The sequence below is a fragment of the Opisthocomus hoazin genome, chromosome 19 (assembly GCF_030867145.1).
Source record: "Opisthocomus hoazin isolate bOpiHoa1 chromosome 19, bOpiHoa1.hap1, whole genome shotgun sequence".
NCBI lineage: Eukaryota > Metazoa > Chordata > Aves > Opisthocomiformes > Opisthocomidae > Opisthocomus > Opisthocomus hoazin.
In genome coordinates, this window is record NC_134432.1 from 13,663,466 (window position 1) to 13,682,742 (window position 19,277).

Genomic DNA, 19,277 nt, shown 5'->3' on the forward strand with positions numbered 1-19,277 from the left:
ACCATGGCCTCATCATTCATGAACCTGTAAACATCAGCTGACAAGAAGGCGGCTATTTCCTCCAGTATCACAGTATACTTCCTCAGTACATCTGTTATCTGTGCAATAAAAGAACACAGCAAAAAAAAGTGTATAACTCAAATGTCAGTTTTCCACATGAAGCAAATATGTGAACAAGACAATTTTTCTCCACTAAAATAAATTCAATTGGCTGATAGACAGCTTGAGAAGTGAATCTTAAAATACCTACGTTAAATACTGATTTTTTTAGTAATTCATAAAAATAGTAACTAAAAATATTCCATTTTGTTACTACTCCACTGATTTCTCTTCACTACCTGTGATAATTGAGTGCTCTGCAGACAGGCTGCAATCTGAATTTAAAAATCAACAAACTTCCTTTCAAATATCTGTAGTGAATCCACCAGTGGTTGTCTTCAGGGGACGTGAAATTTTAAGCAAAAATGTGGTCACTTCTGGCACTTTGCACAACTAATCAAACAGAAAAGTTACTGGTGATACTGTTGGACGTAATCATCATGTCTACCTTACAAAGGGAGGACAAACCGACACAGGTATAACAGATAGCTTTTGTTTGCCTACAAGGACAAAATAGCAAGGACTTCCTTATGGACTATCCACTTACTCATCCAAACATTTCCTGTGATGTCCAACGGCTTTTACAGGTCAGGCTGAAGCCTGTGTAACAGTAGCATCTCTGCTACTGATACCCAGCCTACCAAACTAAAATTAGCTAGGACACTTCTGTGCCCGTTCTCAGCTGCCGAAAAGGTATGTCCCAACAAAACAACGTGAGATCTGGTGACAGTTTGTCCCAAATAACCCTGCAGAAAATAGAAGCAGCTCACATACTCCTTGCATCTTTAGTACAGGTAATTGTGGAAGAAACAAACACCTTGCAACTGGAAAAGAAGTATCTTCTCCTGATTATGTGGGTATGAAATGAGAGAATGATCTATCGATTGTGTAGGTAACCACCTACACAACAGAACCCCTGGCAGACCTCACTGACCTCTGTGGAAACAAGCTGCACTTTGCTCTGCATCCAGCACTATGAGCAAATAATAATAAGCTTATGCTTAATTGACAGCTATTAAAATTACAGCTCACTTTATCAGCTCGGCTCCATTCAACCTTTTTTAAGGATTCATCCATTTCCCTAATCCACCTCCTTCTGGTCAAGGATTCCTGATGGATGACGTTCCACTGTTCTTCCAAATCCTGCAAGAAGGATTTACTCACAATCTCACTCAAAAGTAAATGTCAAAAAACCCCCCGACCAAACAAACAAAAAAAGGCCCCAAACCAAACAAGCATTTATATCTTAAAACTACAGCAAGATGTAAGAAGCTATGATACACAGGCTGAGTACAAATAAATGAAGATAAGACAGTGGCATGAGCTGCCTTACCTCAGTTGAGAAATCTCCCAGAGTAAGGTGAAAGTCAATCTTCTTAAACAGAAGTTCAATTTTTCTGTCAGACTCCATCAGTTTTGCCTGAAGGAATTTTCCAGGCTCCAAAACAAAGGGCTCCATCTCCTAAAAAGGTACGGAAGTCAGTCTGATCATTTGAATATTAGGCCCTGACGTTAGTATAGCACTCCATACTATCTGGATTACAAACTCCAGCCTTACCCTGCCAATGCAGGCAAGCTCCTGATACATTGCGGTTAGTGCTTCACGATGACGGCCTTGCCGGCGTTCTGACAGGTGTTCCAAGATATTACCCCCCGTTTTCTCAGGAACTGCCAAGAAAAATGAGGATGATGTAGCTTGGAACTGTTGCTGCAGAATACATAACACACACACATGAATCCCTAAATCCACACTGAGACCTCTGCAGTTTGTGCAGCTTTTGCAGTGCGCGACAGCTTTCCACGGGAAGGAAAATCTATGCAAATGTACATTAAAAATAGTAAAGCATATTTTAAAATTTCTTTTGATTTTATTAATTTGTGACTTTCAGAAGGACAAAAGCATGGAAGCTATGAACTAAGTTCAGGTATGATGAAAAAAATGGCAACATTCAGGAATGAGATCTGCTTACATCATAACTGGAATTTACCATCTAAACATAAAGTGTGATTGACTGACAATTTTACAAACATTTTTTTTGTAGAGAGTAGACTCTTCACCTTCAAAATTACTCACAAACCATCAAAAATGTGTCAGGTGGTTTCTGAGCTTGATTTCACACCTTGTTCAGCAAAAAAAAAACATTATATGTATGGTGGCTCCTAAAAACGCAAATTAAAATATCTGGCATTAGGTGAAATAAATTTTACCAATAAAATCAGGTAGTGATCTGACTTCCTCAGCTGCATTTACTTCTACACTTTTCCAAGCCTTTGGAAATGTTGTAGCTTCTCTGAAAGAGAATAAAGCTTTGATTTGTACTAAATATGTAAGAGTAGGGAACTGCAATTGGTGTCATATTCAATTTAATTGGCAAAATGTAACATTTAGGTGAACATAAGCATCATTCTAACTTTAAAGAATATGGTTCAAAGAATCACAGAATCACAGAATGTTGGGGGTTGGAAGGGACCTCTGTGGGTCCTCTGTGGGTTGGACTGGGACCTCACCCAGTCCAACCCCCTGCCGAAGCAGGGTCACCCAGAGCAGGCTGCACAGCACCGCGTCCAGCCGGGGCTGGAATATCTCCAAAGAAGGAGACTCCACAACCTCCCTGGGCAGCCTGGGCCAGGGCTCCATCACCCTCAGAGGGAAGAAGTTCTTCCTTGTGTTCAGCTGGAACTTCCTCTGCTTCAGTTTGTGCCATTGCCCCTTGTTCTGTCGCTGGGCACCACTGAAAAGAGTCTGGCCCCGTCCTCCTGACACCCACCCTGCAGATATTTATAAACATTTCTAAGGTCCCCTCTCGGCCTTCTCTTCTCCAGGCTAAACAAGCCCAGCTCCCTCAGCCTTTCCTCACAGGAGAGATGCTCCAGTCCCCTCCTCATCCTCGTAGCCCTCCGCTGGACTCTCCCCAGTAGCTCCTCATCTTTCTTGAACTGGGGAGCCCAGAACTGGACAGAGTACTGCAGATGTGGCCTCACTAGGGGAGTGTACAGAACTAATGTTGCTTCTTCTGAGATGAACTGGGCTGAATAATCACCTACCCTGGGTTGATCACAAACTCACATCTGCTATGATGGCATAAAAAGCAATGAATGCTAGGTTTAATACGTGTAAATTATGAAGATTTACATACTCTCTCTGAAAGGTAAAAAAAGAAAATCTATGAATTGTTAGGTAAGAACTAGCTAGCAATGTGGAAATAGCCTTTATCTGCCCACTGCTCTTCCCATCAGCTGGGGCACTGCATATCTCCTTGGGGCAAATAAGAACAAGGGTGTCATCATGCGGCAGAAGAGTTAGGGTGAAAAGGATGGATGCCCAAATTTTTTTTCTTGCTCATTACATACTCATTGCTGCATCATCGTGTAAACCATTAACACAATCTAAAATATAGCTCAAAAACATCTCTCAGGCTGGGATTATATCTAGATTGCTTTGAACAAAAAAGACACAATTCTTCTTAAAAGCCATACAATATGTATGCCATTGCAAATATTAATCTGTTAATCTGCACTTTAACAGGCAGCAGCTCATTATTCTCAATTTACATCTGGTAAGGAGACAGTCTATCACACGTCGTTAGTGCTATGACCAAGAATTCATTGCTCCCAGTCCAAACCTTACAACTTCATACCTGTAGTCATCAACACACAATTGGGTTTTCACGCCTCTGTTCTCTACCAGTGGCTTTTCTGTGGAGTCACTGCAGGGCGTTCTTTCAACTTGCTTCTCCCGGTAATGCGGCTGTAGCCTGGCATCGGTAGAAGTCTCAGAATCCCTAACCACAGAGAGCCCTTCACTCTTTACAGCAAAGCTAGTCTTCCTTACTTCATCCAAAAAGCGAACCTTCAGAGAATCACAATCAAAATGGTTAAAATTCTTTCCAATCTACTGAACAGAGAAGAATAACAAAATAATTGATAAAAATAGTGGGGGAAAGGTGGTAGGAGAGAAAGGTAACATAACGAACACTACTTGGCACACGCATAGAAGTTTTCATCCAAGGCTATTTTCAAAATAGGAGAAAAAAATGGTCTCTCTTTCCTCAGAGAGGAAAGCTGAAGCAAACTGGACCGTGTGCCTTGCTGACGGTGACAAGGAAAGTCAGCAGCAGAGTGCGAAATGCCAGAATCTGGCTGACCTGCCTCTTCATTTATCTCGTACTGCTGTGTTACAACGATTCTGCCTTAGGTTAATGTACCCCGACACACAGCAAAGACACAGGAACACCCGTAGACGCATTACAAAGCATATGCTGAAGAGAATAATTATTTCCCACTAAAACAAACAAAAAGCGTAAAAGTTGAAACTGAGCTCTGGTTTGAGGGCACCACTTAACAGCCAGCAAACAACTGACCAACACGATTCACCCAGCCGGCTTTTACCCGTTTTTCTTGTTTTGCCTCATCCTCCAAGCTCCGGCTGCAGAGCGTGTCCCCGGGCACAGGGCGCGCAGCCCCGGCCGACGCCATGCGGCCCAGCACTCCCGCCCTCCAGAAGAACCGCGACTTCCACGCGGGGGGCCGCGGGGGAGACAAAACCTTCCAGGCTGCGCGCCTTCTCCTGAGGGTGAGGCCCTAATGTGGCCGCGGGCGGGGGGCAGAACTCTCTCTGTGACGGTTCACCGACGTCGGCGGGCGCTGGAGCGGAGCGAAGAGCCCCTCTCGCCGCCGCGTCCCCTCAGGGGCCAAGCGGGCCCTCCCGCGCCTCAGCCGCGCGCCCGCCGCGTAGCAACGGAACGCGAGGGGGGTGGGCGTGGCGGGCAGGCTTCCCCGTTTGCCACGGTAGCGCGGGGAGGCGGGGCCTAGGCACGCCCCGCCCTCTCAGAACTCCACCCCCTCCTCCGGGGGCGGGGTCTCGGGGGCACCCAGGGCAGGGGGGCTCCCGGACAGCGGGTCGCTGCGCCCCACACTCTCCCTTTCGGAAAACAGTAACGATTACAATAACTCAATGAGCAGGAAATTTAATGAACAGAGGCACGCAGCGGGCTCCTCTGCTGCCCCGAGGCTGGTCCCGGGCGACAGCCCCTCGCCAGAGCCCCCCGCCCGGCCCCACCGCCAGCCGCCGCGCTCTCACTTCAGCCCGGCCTTTTTCAAGTCCTCTGGCAGAACACGGCCCTTCTTCCGGGCCCTGGCTTTCTTCTTCTCTATCTTCTCCTTCTTCTTCTTCTGAATGTTCTTGCGACGCTTCTCCTGCCGCTGTTGCATCTTTTCCACCACCTTTTCTGTCCGCTTCTCCCACTGCCGTTGGCGCTGCGCTTTACGCTTCTCCTTACGCTTCAGAGCTTCTTTCAGCCGCTCCTCGTTGTCGCGAATCTTCACGCCTTCCGCCTTGTAGAGAGCATTTGTCCATTTCATCTTCTTCTCTAGTTCCTGAGCTTTCTGCTGGTCCTTATCTTTGAGTTCCTCCAGCTTGTTCTTCCTGGTCTCCAGCCTGCCCAGCAGCTGCTTGTAGTTTTTGCCCGTCAGAGGAGTGATATTGCCTTTCACTGCTTTCCTCTTCTCTTTCTTCTTCTGGATCTTGTTCAACTCATTCTCTTCGTGGACCTGGACTCTGTTAAAGACAATCCCAGCTGTGCTCTCCTCCTTTTTGCTTTCTGGCTCTACCGGTACCTCCTCAGTTTCTTTCTTCTCCATTTTTGCCTTCATCTTCAACTCTTTTCTTCGTCGCTTCTTTCTCTCTCTCTCGTACTTCCTTCGCTGCCTCTTCTCCAGGACTGCAGGGGATAATTCTTTGGCATCATCCTAAGAAGAAGGATGGACACGAATCAGGAGCCTTAAAGGGATACAGCAGAACTACAAGCGGGATGTCCTCTAGTTCCCGATTTCAAACTCCTCCTAAGAAATGCACTGCTTGTTGCAAGAAGCTGAGGGCTCAGCTTTCAGAGATATAAGACCCAACAAAGGCATTGCAAACCCGTTACTCTCTCCCAACACCCCACAGCAATGTTCCCTTTCAGGCTTTTAGTGCTTTTCTTTTTCCTAAAAATCACCGGAGGCACGCGCTCCTCCAAGCCAGGCCCCACCTCTTCTCACACGCTGCTCCAGAGCACAGGACACACACAGCTCTCCCGGCAACACCGACAGGCGCTTCCTCAGGAGACGCAATGAGCTCAAACCCTGAGCCCTGTAAGATCCTGGCCTTGTTCGCACATCCGCTGGGAGGCTAGGGAGAATTTACACAGCACAAACACACATTTGGATACACATTAAGAGCTCTCATACTTGTCCAGAAGCTTTTTTAATCTTCTCATGTAGTCTTTGACGCAAGAGATTCATCGCGGAAAAAGAAAGCGAGCCCAGGTCACTTTTGCTCCCTGAAAATGAGAGGAAGAAAATAAAAACACTTAAAAGACAGCACTAGCTAAACACAACAACTTTCTATGGCTACAGAAAAAGCTCCAAGAGCTCTTTCGATGCTGTGAATAGAATCTTTAGAATCTTCTAGAATTCTTTAGAATTCCCCCTTTTCTACCCATATTATCACTCAACACTGCCAGCCAGAGCGGCCTGGCATGCCCTGCAGCTGCCTAACAGGCCAGAAGACACGTGCCAAGCTAGCGGAAACGAAGATGCCAAGGACATCTTTTCATCATGATCAGGATTTTCAGATTCACGATGAAAAGCTGGCCCGGCATGACAGAGATGGCTCCCACACAACAGTCCCCAGAAGTTACTCAAATACATCAAAAGCCTGCGATTCAGACTAAACGCTCCTGTTTCCAGAGAGCCACCCAGAGGTGATGTCACAAACATACGTACGTATGCACAAAATTTTAGGGCACATGGAATAAGCGAAGATGTTTTCAATTCAGCTGAACTTCTCAAAGGTTCTCCAAACGATACAGGTGTGAAGCAACTGGCAAGCAGCCACCTCAGCCCAGGGAACTTCAACCAGACCGTGGCACCGCTGGTATCCTCACCTGTAACCAAACTCTCATTTCTGCTCTGGGTCACACCCTGAGGAGATGATTTGCTGGCCTGAGGGGCTGCTTTCTGTCCTGGAGTAGGTTTGTTGGTGCCAGAGACCGCCTGTTTGACTGAAGGAGCCTTTGTCTTGCTGGCTTGCTTCCTGAGCTTCTTCCTCTTCTTCTTGAGCTGCCTACCAGCATCCTCGGGCTGGCCTGGCTTAGACACTGGAAGACAAATTACACAAAAGGGGACAACGTTACGTTCCCACTTCATAAAATTCAATTATTACCAGAGACTAAAGCTCCAGCATTGCAACGGCCTATCCCAATCCCCAGAAATTTCACAGTTTAGGATTCATTTAAGCAGAGCCCAACAGGCTCGCACGCCTCAGCGCAGCCCCAGTTCTCCCACACCCCGTCATGACGCGTACGCAGGCACATGGCGACCGGCGACCACCGACCCCCGGGGCTGATGCTGCACCGCGCTCGGGAGCCCCGTGCTCCAGCACGGACCGCTCTCTGATAAAACCGGCACGCAGCGGCGCTGCCCGGGCCCAGCCCGCCGCCAGCCCGGCCGCGCGGGGCAGCTCCGTTACCGAGTTTCCTCTTGCGCGGCTCCGGGGCGCTGGGTGCGCAGACCCGCCGCGCCAGGCCCTGCAGGTAGGAGTCCTGCGCGGCCAGGCTGGCCATCGCCGCCCGCCGGGCCCAGCTCCCTCAGCGCCGAGCGGCGGACGGGCCCCGGGCGCGCTTCCCCCTCCGGGGCGGCGGGAGCAGCCCTGTATGCTCCTAGTGCGGCGCACCGGCGGAAGTGACGTCAGCGGGGCGGGCGGGCGGCGGGAGCGGGGCTCCGGGCTCCTCCGCCCCCAGCCGGGGCCGAGGCCCCCGCGAAGCCTCGCCCCGCTGGGGTGCGGTCGGGGGCCGCAGCCCCTCGTTTGCGGTGACCGGCTGGAGTACGGGGTGCCCGGGGCCCCGCAGGGCGCTCGGGCCGCTGTAACGGGGGCTGCGGGGGGAGCGGGGCTTTCCTCGGACCCCGCGGGGCAACGTGCGTCCCGGGGCACAGCCGGCGTCGCTCTATGGTCGCAAAGCCGGTGGCTGGAAACACACGCCTTAAAAATTATACAAAAGAGTTAGTTTTATTAAACCTCCTCAGTACAAAAATAAATGGAACAGAAGGAAAACAGAACGCAAATCACACCAAAATTCACATCCTGGGCAGCGGACGCTCGGCTCGGCCCGCGGCTGCGCGACACCGCGCTGTGCCGGCAGCACCGCGCTCCACGCAGCAGGGCCGCGCTGCTCAGCACCGCAACCGCGTCTCCGGAAGAAATGGCGAGAGCGACGGCACAGCCCTCGCGGCTCCACACACCCCGGGCATCCCAAGATGCTTCTTATCAGACGAAACCACCAGCCGACGTCTGGGCTCCGTGTTAGCTCAGGCTGTGTTAACAGCAGGTTTCTGTGTAAATACTGAGAATGGAATCGGACTGAAGCGTGTCGCTGCTTCGATCTGCGGCCTGGAGCAGGCGGCACCATCGCTGCCTCCGTCCGAGGGCTCAGCTCGCCCTCTGCAGAAGGGGAACACTGCTCCTCAGTACGGGTCTCCCGAACGACCGCGAGCAAGAAGTTCAAGTGTGCAAAGCACTCTGACACTGAAGATTGCTGTGTAAAAAATACTGCAAGATTCTTACTCAGTAGTTAAGTAGAACGGAGGTCAGATGCAATCCTGAGAGGGCTCTGAAGCAGCCAGAATGTCAGCAGCCTTGGGCAGCAGGGTAAAAGCCCCAGAACACTCACTGCCCCCGCATCGGGCTCGGCTTTATCCCAAATGAATCCAACACTCCAGCGTGTGCTCATTGAGACTCACATGTAAATAAACTTGATTTCTAATGAACTCTACACGTAACTGCCATGTAAAAGCAAACCTAACTCTAACTCGTTAGAACAATAATTTTGTATTTACTTATCACTATCTCTTAAGGGAGAGGAACACTCATGGCAGCGTCCCGGGGTGGAGAAAGCCCTGTGGCCATCCAGCGAGCAGAAACCCGCAGACACAGCTCCAGTGCCTCCTCCTGACAGCAGGGAGCTTGCTCGGTACAGCAGGTGGAAGACATCCAGCAGCGTGGTGCCGGCAGGAGGAACGTGCTCAGCAGCAGGGGATCCTCTTCAGGAGTGCTCGGCGGGGCCTGCCCCGTGCCCGTTCACGTGCGGGTGCGATGGGGTTGAGCTCTGCGAGGGAGCAACGCTCTGCTCTGCCGCGGCAGCTGCCAGAGGCATGGGGAAGCTTTCGGGGGACAGCGTGTCAAACTCTTCTCTCCAGTAGGCTTCACACAGTGGAAGGTCATTGCTGTCACACAGACTGTAGCTTTCCAGAACAAACAACCCCAGTAAGGAGAGTGAGCAGGTGCAGTAAGGGGGGGGGGGGGGGGGGGGGAGGGAAAGGGTGAGGGGAGCAAGACAGAAGCAAAGCATTAAGAAAATGGCAAAACAAACATTCGTGGATGTAAGGTCTGTGTTCAGAAATTCATCACAAGTCTTGTGACACTGGCCTTCCCTAAGCTACCCCTTAAGGGCTGGTCTTAAATCTCACGGGCCTGGCGAGGATCAGCATAGTTTTGGAGACACAGCGGCTGCTACAGACTGAAACAGGGGCTCAGCTCTCATCCAGACGCTGTAAGTCCCTGGAAAGATCTGGGCTGAAGTCCTGGCACCCCAAACACGGGAGTTCTGCTGACTGGAGTGAGGCAAGGGCCTCATCCATAATTATTTTACTTGGAGTTAGATCACAACCTGCCTGAAGAAAAAAATGGAAATCCTGCTCTAAATTTAAGTTCAGCAAAAATCTAGCACAATCGTTTTATGGCCTGTCCCTGCCATGATAAAGAAGAAACCTATTTGCACCTTTGGCCTTTCAAAAAAGTGCTCCACAGGTTTGGCTCTTCTGTCAAAGCTCCCCAGCCTGATTATAAAGTACTGATGGCTCCTACTTTTTTCAGCAGAGCTGAGTGAAGAGTTCTTCTAAAAGCAGCTTGCTGGATTTGACCACTGCAGGCTACAGACCTGGGTGAATGAGCAGTGTGGCAAAGCAGTGGTTTTAAACAACTGGCCAATTCTTGCCTGTGCTCTGAGGAAAACACAATGCGGACGAGCCAAAACTAGAAACAAAAATGATGGAAGAAACCGTAACAAAACCAAACAAATTCCAAAGAGAGGAAGGAGCTGCACACACAAGAGAAAGTGAGTGCTGGAGCAGAAAGCAGCTTGCGTTCAGAGTAAAACAAACCCAATGGGTCAAGTGATTTTGTTGTTGCAGCTTTATTTACATTTTCACTGTATGGACTTGAATAGATGCCTTGATTTTAAGTGCAGAAATAGGAGACACTTCAAATTGCACAAACATGAAACGTGTTGAGATCTAACCCCACACTTGAGACAGCTCCTGTGATCTCAGAGGAGGGAGCAATGGAACATAAACGCAAGTTTGGGGTTTAGGATGAGAGAAGGCAAGCTGGACGTGGCGTTACCGCTTTGGGGAGCAAGCACACAAAGCACTAATTGCAAGCACCTATTTTTGAGCTCTTTTCTGGCAGCATCACCAAGCTGGTTTTGCAGCAGAAGTGAGAAGGCAGCGGATACAGGTTTTATATCTGGGGCCTTTGTAAAATCCCTTGGAAGATCACTCTTCCCTACAGCCCCCAACACAAAGTGAAGCTGGGTTCAATCAGAAAAGACCTTCAGGACGGAACCAGGACTACCACTCTTTTTCTGTCAGTCTTAGACCTGAGGCCATGGTTTCCATGGAGAACCGGGCCACAGCATCCACCACACCACATCCTGGCAGGTGAGTTACTAGGAAAATTTTAGCTGTGTCAGAAGCATAACTGCTTCTCCTGCTGCCCCAGTTAGAACAGTCCCAAAAGTCTAAGCTTCACCTTTCATGTAACACGCTTCAGAAGTCAGGGTGAACGAGCACTTACTGCATGCCCGTAACAGCACTGGCCACCTGCTACTCTGTCCTTTGACTGAGGGCTTCTCAGTGCGTGGAAGGGACTTCACTACTCTGCTCGGGGCATACAGCCAGGTCTGTGTGCAGAGGAACAGCTCTGCTTAACAGACACTGAAGGCAAAGATTCCTTCAGAACAATCAGCTTTAGTTTCAAGGACCTGCTTTCAGGTCTCCTCATCAAAACCCCCACGCACACATAAAAAGCCTGGCAACAAAACCTGAGGCACATCCTATTAGTTACCGAGTTGGACAGGGGCTGCCTCCTCAGCCCCTTCAGCACAATGGCAGTGACAGCCGCCGGGCAGGAGACACTTTCCTCCACAGGCTTTCCACAGCTGGCAGCAGCAGTGCACAGGGACGAAACGAGCTACCCAGCACAGGGCAGCTCTCGGCTTTGCAGCACCTGGAGGTGTGCTGCTGCAGGGAGCTTGCTTTTCTACAGCCTTCCCTGGAGGGACAACCTCAAACAAACTAAGCAGTGACCTTGAGGGGAACGGGAGCACGGGGGAGCAGTTCGGCAGGATGGCTGTGCAGAACCCACGTCCTGGCCTCACGGGACTGCACACCTCTGTAAATCTTGGGGGATCCAGAACCACGAGAAAGTAACAGATGGTGCAGAGAGGCAATCCCAGCTGGGCTCCCAGGCCAGCACAGAACGCCCGTTTGTGGGCAAACCAACTATTGCATTTACAGCCATTTAAACATGATTATCCCTCAAGATGATGTGACATAACAGAAACCCTTTCTCCCACATTAGACAATAAGGTTTCATTAAAAATATCTTCGTACTCTAATTATAAAAGGACTTTGAATAAATCACTGTTTCTATACTTACACAGACAATTTCTTTGGTGCAGAGAAAGACAGGAAAGAGCACAGGAAGGGAAAAAGTGCTAAAAGCAAACGACTAAGTGCTACGTGACAGGAGGTTTCAGTGGAGGGATCACAGCTCTGTAGAGCTGCCAAGTTTCGTCCCCTTTTGACCACTCTTACAAGAAAGAGAACAAAGGCAAATCCATTTGGTGTGTGCTAACGGTTGTGCTTAGGTATTAGTTCTGTTATGGAGGGTTGCTTGACACGGCATCAGGTGCCAGGCAGGTGAACAGACCATGCCAGCATGGTCAGAACACCTCAGTCCAAAAGTTAAAGCTACTGACACACAGTGGTGGCAGTCTGGTGACAGTGTGGGAGAAGTACGTCTGGCACACGTGAGGCACCATCACCCCACACCGCATCGCTTTGGATACAGCTCACTCCTATGCTGTGTGCAGCCTATGTAGGGGATGCACCCCTGACCTACCGGGGCCTGCACTGGTGCTTGGGCTTGCGACCATTGCTCTTCACTTCTATTTCCAGGATACCTTGCCAATCCCTCAAAAAACTGAGTAAAGTTTGAAAAACAACTCTAAACTTTTACCTCAAGTTTTCGTCCAATGTTGTAGCAGTTCCTATGTCATATAAATATCTTTTTATTCTTAAAATACATATATTACCCATAAATAATGGCCTAACTTCCAAAGATATTGAGCAATCAGGGTTTTAGTTGACTTAGCTGGAGTTACAGGCATTCAGCATTTTTAGAAAGAAGGGAAAGGCAAAAATAGAAAACATGGTCATTAAAATTATAAATAAGATTTCGAAAAGTTAAGTTTTGTTTAGAAATCATAGCCTTATTGCACTGACTTCACTTAGCTTGGACAGTGCAGCCAAAATAATCAGGTTCTCATGTGTCTTCTCCTGCTTTCATTTACTGCATCATCAACTAGAAGTGCTGGAGTGCATGACAGAAAATAAAATAAAAAAATAAAGTGTCTGAATTCCTTAAAGCCTGTTTTCTAAAATTATTTTAAAAATAGTAAAAATCCCACAAACAAATCCAGAAGTCTTCCATAGAAAATCCTATCACAATACTTCATGATTCAATGAAACTGAGCAAAGTCTTTTTTGCTTATTTCAAATGTTCGCCCCAAGAGGACTCCAGGCAGCTGGGGGCAGTGGACTACAAGGGGAAAGGCACACTGTGTAACCAGGTCACTTGTGAAAGAACTCACCACAAAGACACGGTGATCTCATCTAACACCAGGACCCAGCTCAGCAAGCTAGTCTCTCTAGGTGGGGCGTGGGGGGGAAGAGAGAAAGAGGCTCCTCCAAAGGGCTTCTCAGACAGAAGCCTATACCCCCAAGGAAATTCCTCTCCTTTTACAAGGATTACAAAGGAAGCCTAAGCAAATTATCTGTCAAATCTACCTAACTAAAGCAGGCACCTAGAGCTGGATGGTGTGAACACCTCCTTCACCATGACACTATACCCTGTAGGATATCTACAAGAAAAAGGCAGTTGCTTTAGCTGCAGAAAAAGAGTTTGACCTAGTTAAAAACAGGAGTGAAATTTTGTTGGGAACGTTCTCAAGACCTATATTCTAAGGACTACTAGCCTGTCTGGACTAACTACCCCAAAAAGGCTGGAGTCATAAGGCAGAAGTCCACTGCCTTATTTGTACCTGGAAGAGTAATATTCTTCTTCTAGCTCGTACAGGTCAATGGAGATCTCATCCCGCAGTGCAATCAACTTCTTGTCACATTCCTCCTGCAAGCTTCTCAGCTGCTGGTTGCGCTGGTTGATAGCTTCATTCACAGAGGGGAAATCATTGAGGATCAAGAACTGCTTCAGGTCAGACACAAGTTTCATCAGGGACTCACCAGCGCGGACCTTGTAGCAGGGAGAAAGACCACACAGCACATAATATATCAGCACAGCGCTTTGCTCCAATTCCAAAACAAGATCTGCCAAGCTGCTCCTTCAGCCCAAGCCTTGAATAAAGTAGAAGCTCCCACATTACATGAGGATTCTGACAGAAGCCTGTAGCTGACATGCCAAGCTACTCAGCCTACCCCCTAGAGAAAGAATTCACCCAACAGCCACCCCAAATATCAGGTTACTCTTCTAGCAGCAGTCCTCATGAGCGTTATAAAGGCTGCCCTAGATGCAATAATGACCACAACAGTACCTGAAGGATGTGCTACCCACTGATTTGAACAGCTGATGCTACTCACTATGTTTGCAGCTCTGACATGCATCTCATAGTTATCTTGTTCGCCCTGGGTTGCTCGAGACACTTGAGTTTCATCCTCAATCTAAAGAAAAAAAGTATATGCATCCACCTTTACATACTAAAATCGTGATACACTATTAACGCGTTGTAAGGCACCTCATTTCAGTTCAGTCCACACCTGGAATCTCCGGGGCGGCCCCTGGACTCTACGGCACCCACGGATCATCTCTGCTACCCTCCCTGCTTGCTTTTGCGGTTCTCCCCCGCTCAGCAACACCGCTCGGCTGCCCGCAGAGCGGAGGGGAGGCCAGCAGCAGCCGGGGAGAATGGAGCACCGCCCGCCCCGACGAACGGACCCTCTACCCCCACGGCCGCCCGCGGGGGAAGCGGGAGAAACCTCCCCGCTCCGCGCCCCTCAGGGCGCCGCTCTGCCCTCAGGGCCCCGCTCTCCCCTCACGGACCCCTATCTCCGCCTCAGGGCCGACCCCCTCTCCCCTCAGCAGCCCGGGTGCTCCCGCGGGCGCGGCCCCCGCCCCCCGGGGCTCGGCTAGGCGCCCGGCCCACCTTGGCCGTCTTGATGATTTCGGTGAAGTTGTCCATGATGGACTTGACGTCGTCCTTGAGGCGCTTGTTGTAGGACTGCAGCAGGGTCTCCTTGCTCTGCGGCAGCACCCGCTGCTGCGCCATGGCGGCCCGCGCCTTCCCGCCCCTTTCGACCCCACCCCGGCCCCGCCCCCCCGCGCGCGACACCGCCCTTCTCTCGCGAGACGTCGCGGCCGCTAGATATTTCCCAGCATGCTGCGGTCCCCCTTTCTCTTCCTCAGTCCAAGATGGTGAGCGACGACGGGGAGCGTGTGGGGGCTGGGGTCATCCGCCGCCATCCGCCCGCATTGCTGGGCCGTGGCCCGGCAGGGAGAGCCGCGCGGGTGCTCCGTAGCACGGAGGGGCGGAGGAGCGGTTCTTGGTGCGCGGTTTGCGGTGATCGGGGCCGGTCCGGGGGAGGCCGGCTGCGGGCCTGCCCGCCTGCCTGCGGCGGGACGGGGTGCGGGGCAGCCGGGCCGCGCCGCGCCGCAGCGTGTTTCCCAGTTTTTCACGCCCGGCGGGTTACTCGGTGGCCGGTAACCGGCGGTGGGGGTGGCGGGGGCTGCTGAGCCGGGCAGCGGCAGCCGCTGCTTGGGCCGTTGCTGCCCGGCTGAGGTTTTTAAACGGCGTCCGCCTCCGGGAGGTTCGGAAGCGTTTTGAAGTCAAAGCAAAGGATTTGCTCTCTGGAAGAGCAGGGGGAGGCTAGGGGCTGCCCGGGAAATGCGTTTTCACGGTGGACTGAAAGCTCCTTCGAGTACTCACGTAGAGGAGGTAAGAGAAGGACGAGGGTGTTTCTTCCTTGCAGCCGAAAGGAAAGAAGGCGAAGGGCAAGAAGGTGGCACCAGCCCCTGCTGTAGTCAAGAAGCAGGAGACCAAGAAGGTTGTCAATCCCCTCTTTGAGAAGAGGCCCAAGAACTTTGGCATTGGTGAGTACGTGGGTGTTTAAGCTACTGAAGGTCTTTTTGTTTTCTGGACAGATGTCTAAATCATGGACAGAAGTGTACAGTAATGGAGTGGTAGAGTGGAGAGAGTGATGAAGGCGGTTGCTTTGCTGCCTACAATTAAGAGCTGTGCTTCATTAGGTATATGAAGGTGCCTGTGGACAATTGGCTGAATTTTCTGTGTTACGTAGATTCGTTATGTGATTCTGTTGTGATGAATCTTGCCGCTTTGCACATGGTGTGGCAGATCAGACTTCCGTAGTGCTGTTTTTGTACGATGTGCAGATGATGTGAAAGAATATTTGCTATCTGAGTGATAGTGCTGACATATCACCACCAAGATCACTGATGCACTCGGGCTAGTCCACGCTGGTGCTGCATGGGTCTGGAACAGCTTTGAGTTAAAGTCTGTATTTTTAGGACAGGATATCCAGCCGAAGCGTGATCTCACACGGTTTGTGAAATGGCCACGCTACATCAGACTGCAGCGCCAGAGGTCCATTCTTTACAAACGCTTGAAGGTGCCTCCTGCCATTAACCAGTTCACTCAGGCTCTGGACCGCCAGACAGGTAAGGATGCGCCCCACAGAGTTCTTGTGAGTTGGGCCCTTGATGGGATTTGCCTCAGAAGGGGAAAGAAACTAAGTAAGACTTAAGGTAAGCTAGAGGCTATCTTTGGAAGCATTTTAGGGAGGCTTTAATAGTGACTGGGGTGATGGCAACAGCAAGCTCCTGTCTGAATGGCTTAAGTCTTGATAGCTGCTACATAGTTTGAAAAGGGAATAGAAAGTACCAAATCTCCTACTTAATGACCCAAACCGAGAGTTACCTTAACGGTATGCTGCCTTTGCAGTCTGTTCTTCCCCCCTGCCAGCAGAGGTGCGCGTAGAGGTAAATACGGGCTCTAGAGGCACTCTGCCCTTGCACTGTGCAAATGATGCTAACTTTTTGCTGTCTAAATATACTTGATGACAACCACCAAGATCGCTGATGCACTTCAGTATTTTGAAAAGTAATGCTTAGATTTTCAGGTTATGCCACTAACTAGTAGATGTTCTCTTTCAGCTACGCAGCTTCTGAAGCTGGCACACAAATACAGGCCAGAAAACAAGCAAGAGAAGAAGCAGAGGCTACTGGCTCGTGCTGAGCAGAAAGCTGCCGGGAAGGGAGATGCTCCGACTAAGCGGCCACCGGTCCTCCGAGCAGGTAACTTTGTGTGTGGACACGGCTGCTTTCACGTATGGGAGCGTGGTATTTAGTTAGGAGACTGATGAGAAGGGTTGGTGCTTCGCTCCAACTAAGCAGGACAAGCTATTGCAATGATGTATGAATTTCTTCACCTGAGCTCAAAGTGAAGAGCAAAATAGACGAGCTTTTTAACCCTGAGCTTTAGCAAATTGTCCATGGAATACCTTCCCCGTGTTACTGAACAGGTGTGGGAAGTTTTCATAACCTTCGTAATAAGGCTGTGCTGTGGAATCTGAGCGGCTGTATGGAGGTTATAAGAAAGCTCTGAAAATAGGCCGAGTGGAATCAAAGCTTACCTGTAACTTGTTTTTTAGGTATTAACAGTGTCACAACTCTGGTAGAGAACAAGAAAGCTCAGCTCGTAGTTATTGCCCATGATGTGGACCCCATTGAGGTAAGCATACTCGCTGGCGCATGTTACAGGCTGCCTGTGTAACGTAAGCTGAGGTCAGAATGGGACTTGGGGTGAAAATGCATTCTAGAACAAATTTGTTGCATGAAGAGAGAACGCATAAAAAGATGTATTTGTCAGAACTGGAGTACTTATGCATGTTCGTAGTTGTTCTGGTGTTACAGTGAGGCTGGGCCCTTGCAATGATGTATGAATTTCTTCACCTGACTCAACAGTGAAGAACAAAACGAGCTTTTTAACACTGAGCAATTGCCACAGCCCAGGCTGATGCAAAGAATAAAAATATGTTCTCTCTCAGTTACACAGCACGCTCCCTTTCCTTTCAGCTGGTGGTCTTCTTGCCAGCTCTGTGCCGCAAGATGGGAGTGCCGTACTGCATCATCAAGAGCAAAGCCAGGCTGGGGCGTCTGGTCCACAGGAAGACTTGTACTTCTGTTGCTTTCACCCAAGTGAACCCGTAAGTATCGTGTGTGCTGACTTGATTCGCTTTAGTGGAGAAAGCAAACTTCCCATGAGCACAGACGGTAGGGCAGATGGAGAGCAAACTGGGGTCTCTAGTTTGAAGTAGTAAAACTAAATAAAATACTGCCTCTATAATGTGCAATATCAGTGTGTTTTGGTATGAAGAGCTCTGTCAGATCCTGAAGATGCAGATTATTTCAGTTTACCAAAATGGATGGCTACTCCAAAATATGTGGCTGGAGCTGTGAACCTTAATCTGAGCAGTGCAAGTTCCTAAAGCACTGATGGTTGGAGTGGTTAACCCTTTGCAGTGATGCTTATGCTCAACCTGAAACATCACATTGCTACTATGAGCTCTTAAATCCTGAGGCGAAAGATTTATGAAAAATGCTAAATTGAGGCTGTAAAGGAACTAAAACTATTGCCAACAGGGAGGATAAGGGAGCCCTTGCAAAGCTGGTGGAGGCTGTCAAGACCAACTACAATGACAGATACGATGAGGTAAGATTCTTTGTACTGCTAGCCTTGTCTTTTAGTTTATAGTGTAAATGTCCCCAAAAGGTTCCCAGTAAAATGCAACTTGTTTCAGACATAGTGACATCAGCCTGAAGCTTCTTGGGTGTGTTGTACCTAGCTATCTTTATTTGAGGGTGGGGTACAATGTGAATGCTGTCACCAAGTTCCAAGTGAATGGGGCCATCGCAGGGCTAGGGCTGTAGAGAGGGCAGCAGCTTCTGCTCGGCTCAGCTCCATCCCCCACGTCCAGAAGCTATATGATGGCTGAATCCAGCACCATTCATGGGGAAAGATTTTAAACTCTTGTATCTCTGCGCTGCCCTGAAATGTAGCTCACTGCTTGAAATGTGCAGGACTTCCTCGGTGAGGGAGTGCTTGTGCAGAAAGGAGTGTAGTGGAGCAAGCTGACTGAATGACGTAGTAAGGGATTGTATGAGGCATCTAACCTGTTCTCACTTCTTTGCAGATCCGTCGTCACTGGGGTGGTAACGTCTTGGGTCCAAAATCAGTGGCTCGCATTGCTAAGCTTGAAAAAGCAAAGGCTAAAGAACTGGCTACTAAGCTGGGCTAAAGATGTACTGGATTGCTACCGTGTTTCTGTACATAAAAAGAATAAATCCCCAGCTTAAGTTTCAGTGGTCTCTGTTAATGGGAGTGTGCCGGGCAGTGGGTAGCACAATAGCATTGCCTTGCTTGCCTTCCAGTGAATGATTGAACAGTGCTGCACAGAAACAGCTCCATAGAGCAGGTTATTACTTGGAACAACTGCCCGTAACTACTCATCCGATGTAGTAATTCGTGTCCTTCAAACATGCAGCCCATCAGCAGCTCAGCTGCCTATGCTGTGGGATCATAAACTTGAATGGGCTAGGCTAGTTCTGGCTTTAAGCCTAGCTTATGCAGATACCTCTCAACTGGAAATGGCTCCAGCCCATCTCCATTAGTACTTCAGACTTGGTTGCAGTGTGGGTTATACAGGGTGTTCCAGCACTTTACCAGGCTGACCAGGTGGGGACCTCCTGTAGGGTGTCTTCAGGGCAAGAA

The 19,277-nt window shown here is 49.6% G+C and overlaps 4 protein-coding genes and 4 non-coding genes across 10 annotated transcripts in view; 5 read left to right on the forward strand and 3 right to left on the reverse strand.

Annotated features, from left to right (window-relative positions):
* CCDC180 (coiled-coil domain containing 180) overlaps positions 1-4,688 on the reverse strand; it is a 30,370-nt gene extending 25,682 nt beyond the window's left edge. For both annotated transcript variants that reach the window (XR_012765861.1, XM_075439359.1), the window contains exons 1-7: positions 4,489-4,688; positions 3,738-3,949; positions 2,308-2,390; positions 1,658-1,767; positions 1,433-1,561; positions 1,132-1,242; positions 3-98 (exon numbers count right to left, since the gene is read on the reverse strand). Coding sequence is in view for 1 of the 2 variants with exons in the window: in XM_075439359.1 (XP_075295474.1) it covers positions 3-98; positions 1,132-1,242; positions 1,433-1,561; positions 1,658-1,767; positions 2,308-2,390; positions 3,738-3,949; positions 4,489-4,575 (828 nt within the window). In the remaining variant the exon portion in view is untranslated. The remainder of the gene's footprint in view (positions 1-2; positions 99-1,131; positions 1,243-1,432; positions 1,562-1,657; positions 1,768-2,307; positions 2,391-3,737; positions 3,950-4,488) is intronic.
* A 362-nt stretch (positions 4,689-5,050) lies between these two features.
* On the reverse strand, positions 5,051-7,805 carry SURF6 (surfeit 6). Its single transcript, XM_075439397.1, has 4 exons — positions 7,610-7,805; positions 7,026-7,238; positions 6,328-6,419; positions 5,051-5,847 (listed from the first exon to the last, which is right to left on the reverse strand). Exons 1-4 carry the CDS (start codon positions 7,701-7,703, stop codon positions 5,176-5,178), a joined length of 1,071 nt encoding a protein of 356 aa, XP_075295512.1. The 5' UTR covers positions 7,704-7,805; the 3' UTR covers positions 5,051-5,175.
* Positions 7,806-8,136: 331 nt separating this feature from the next.
* On the reverse strand, positions 8,137-14,777 carry MED22 (mediator complex subunit 22). 2 transcript variants are annotated; one of them, XM_075439632.1, is made up of 4 exons: positions 14,637-14,777; positions 14,074-14,154; positions 13,521-13,729; positions 8,137-9,372 (listed from the first exon to the last, which is right to left on the reverse strand). In XM_075439632.1, exons 1-4 carry the CDS (start codon positions 14,757-14,759, stop codon positions 9,180-9,182), a joined length of 606 nt encoding a protein of 201 aa, XP_075295747.1. In that variant the 5' UTR covers positions 14,760-14,777; the 3' UTR covers positions 8,137-9,179. The 2 variants fall into 2 exon arrangements, with proteins under 2 accessions (XP_075295747.1, XP_075295746.1); XM_075439631.1 differs by having other exon boundaries at positions 8,137-9,378.
* Positions 14,778-14,852: 75 nt separating this feature from the next.
* RPL7A (ribosomal protein L7a) lies at positions 14,853-18,868 on the forward strand. Its single transcript, XM_075439630.1, has 8 exons — positions 14,853-14,905; positions 15,460-15,580; positions 16,016-16,165; positions 16,661-16,801; positions 17,158-17,237; positions 17,582-17,712; positions 18,149-18,218; positions 18,700-18,868. Exons 1-8 carry the CDS (start codon positions 14,903-14,905, stop codon positions 18,802-18,804), a joined length of 801 nt encoding a protein of 266 aa, XP_075295745.1. The 5' UTR covers positions 14,853-14,902; the 3' UTR covers positions 18,805-18,868.
* On the forward strand, positions 15,876-15,948 carry LOC142363689 (small nucleolar RNA SNORD24). The gene has a single exon (XR_012765887.1). It is a non-coding gene; the product is annotated as a small nucleolar RNA SNORD24 (small nucleolar RNA).
* LOC142363690 (small nucleolar RNA SNORD24) lies at positions 16,525-16,590 on the forward strand. The gene has a single exon (XR_012765888.1). It is a non-coding gene; the product is annotated as a small nucleolar RNA SNORD24 (small nucleolar RNA).
* On the forward strand, positions 16,910-16,986 carry LOC142363688 (small nucleolar RNA SNORD36). Its single transcript, XR_012765886.1, has one exon. It is a non-coding gene; the product is annotated as a small nucleolar RNA SNORD36 (small nucleolar RNA).
* Positions 17,433-17,505, forward strand: LOC142363681 (small nucleolar RNA SNORD36). The gene has a single exon (XR_012765879.1). It is a non-coding gene; the product is annotated as a small nucleolar RNA SNORD36 (small nucleolar RNA).
* Positions 18,869-19,277: the final 409 nt, after the last annotated feature.

Coding starts and splice junctions, on each gene's coding strand:
- SURF6 (XM_075439397.1), bottom strand. CDS start 7,703: ATGGCCAGCCTGGCCGCGCAGGACTCCTACCTGCAGGGCCTGGCGCGG. Junction 7,239..7,609: donor GCCGCGCAAGAGGAAACTCG/GTAACGGAGCTG, acceptor TTTGTCTTCCAG/TGTCTAAGCCAGGCCAGCCC. Junction 6,420..7,025: donor AAATGAGAGTTTGGTTACAG/GTGAGGATACCA, acceptor TCTCATTTTCAG/GGAGCAAAAGTGACCTGGGC.
- MED22 (XM_075439631.1), bottom strand. CDS start 14,759: ATGGCGCAGCAGCGGGTGCTGCCGCAGAGCAAGGAGACCCTGCTGCAG. Junction 13,730..14,073: donor ATGTCAGAGCTGCAAACATA/GTGAGTAGCATC, acceptor CCCTGCTACAAG/GTCCGCGCTGGTGAGTCCCT. Junction 9,379..13,520: donor GAAGAATATTACTCTTCCAG/GTACAAATAAGG, acceptor TGTTCTGGAAAG/CTACAGTCTGTGTGACAGCA.
- RPL7A (XM_075439630.1), top strand. Junction 15,581..16,015: donor GCCCAAGAACTTTGGCATTG/GTGAGTACGTGG, acceptor CTGTATTTTTAG/GACAGGATATCCAGCCGAAG. Junction 18,219..18,699: donor ACAATGACAGATACGATGAG/GTAAGATTCTTT, acceptor ACTTCTTTGCAG/ATCCGTCGTCACTGGGGTGG.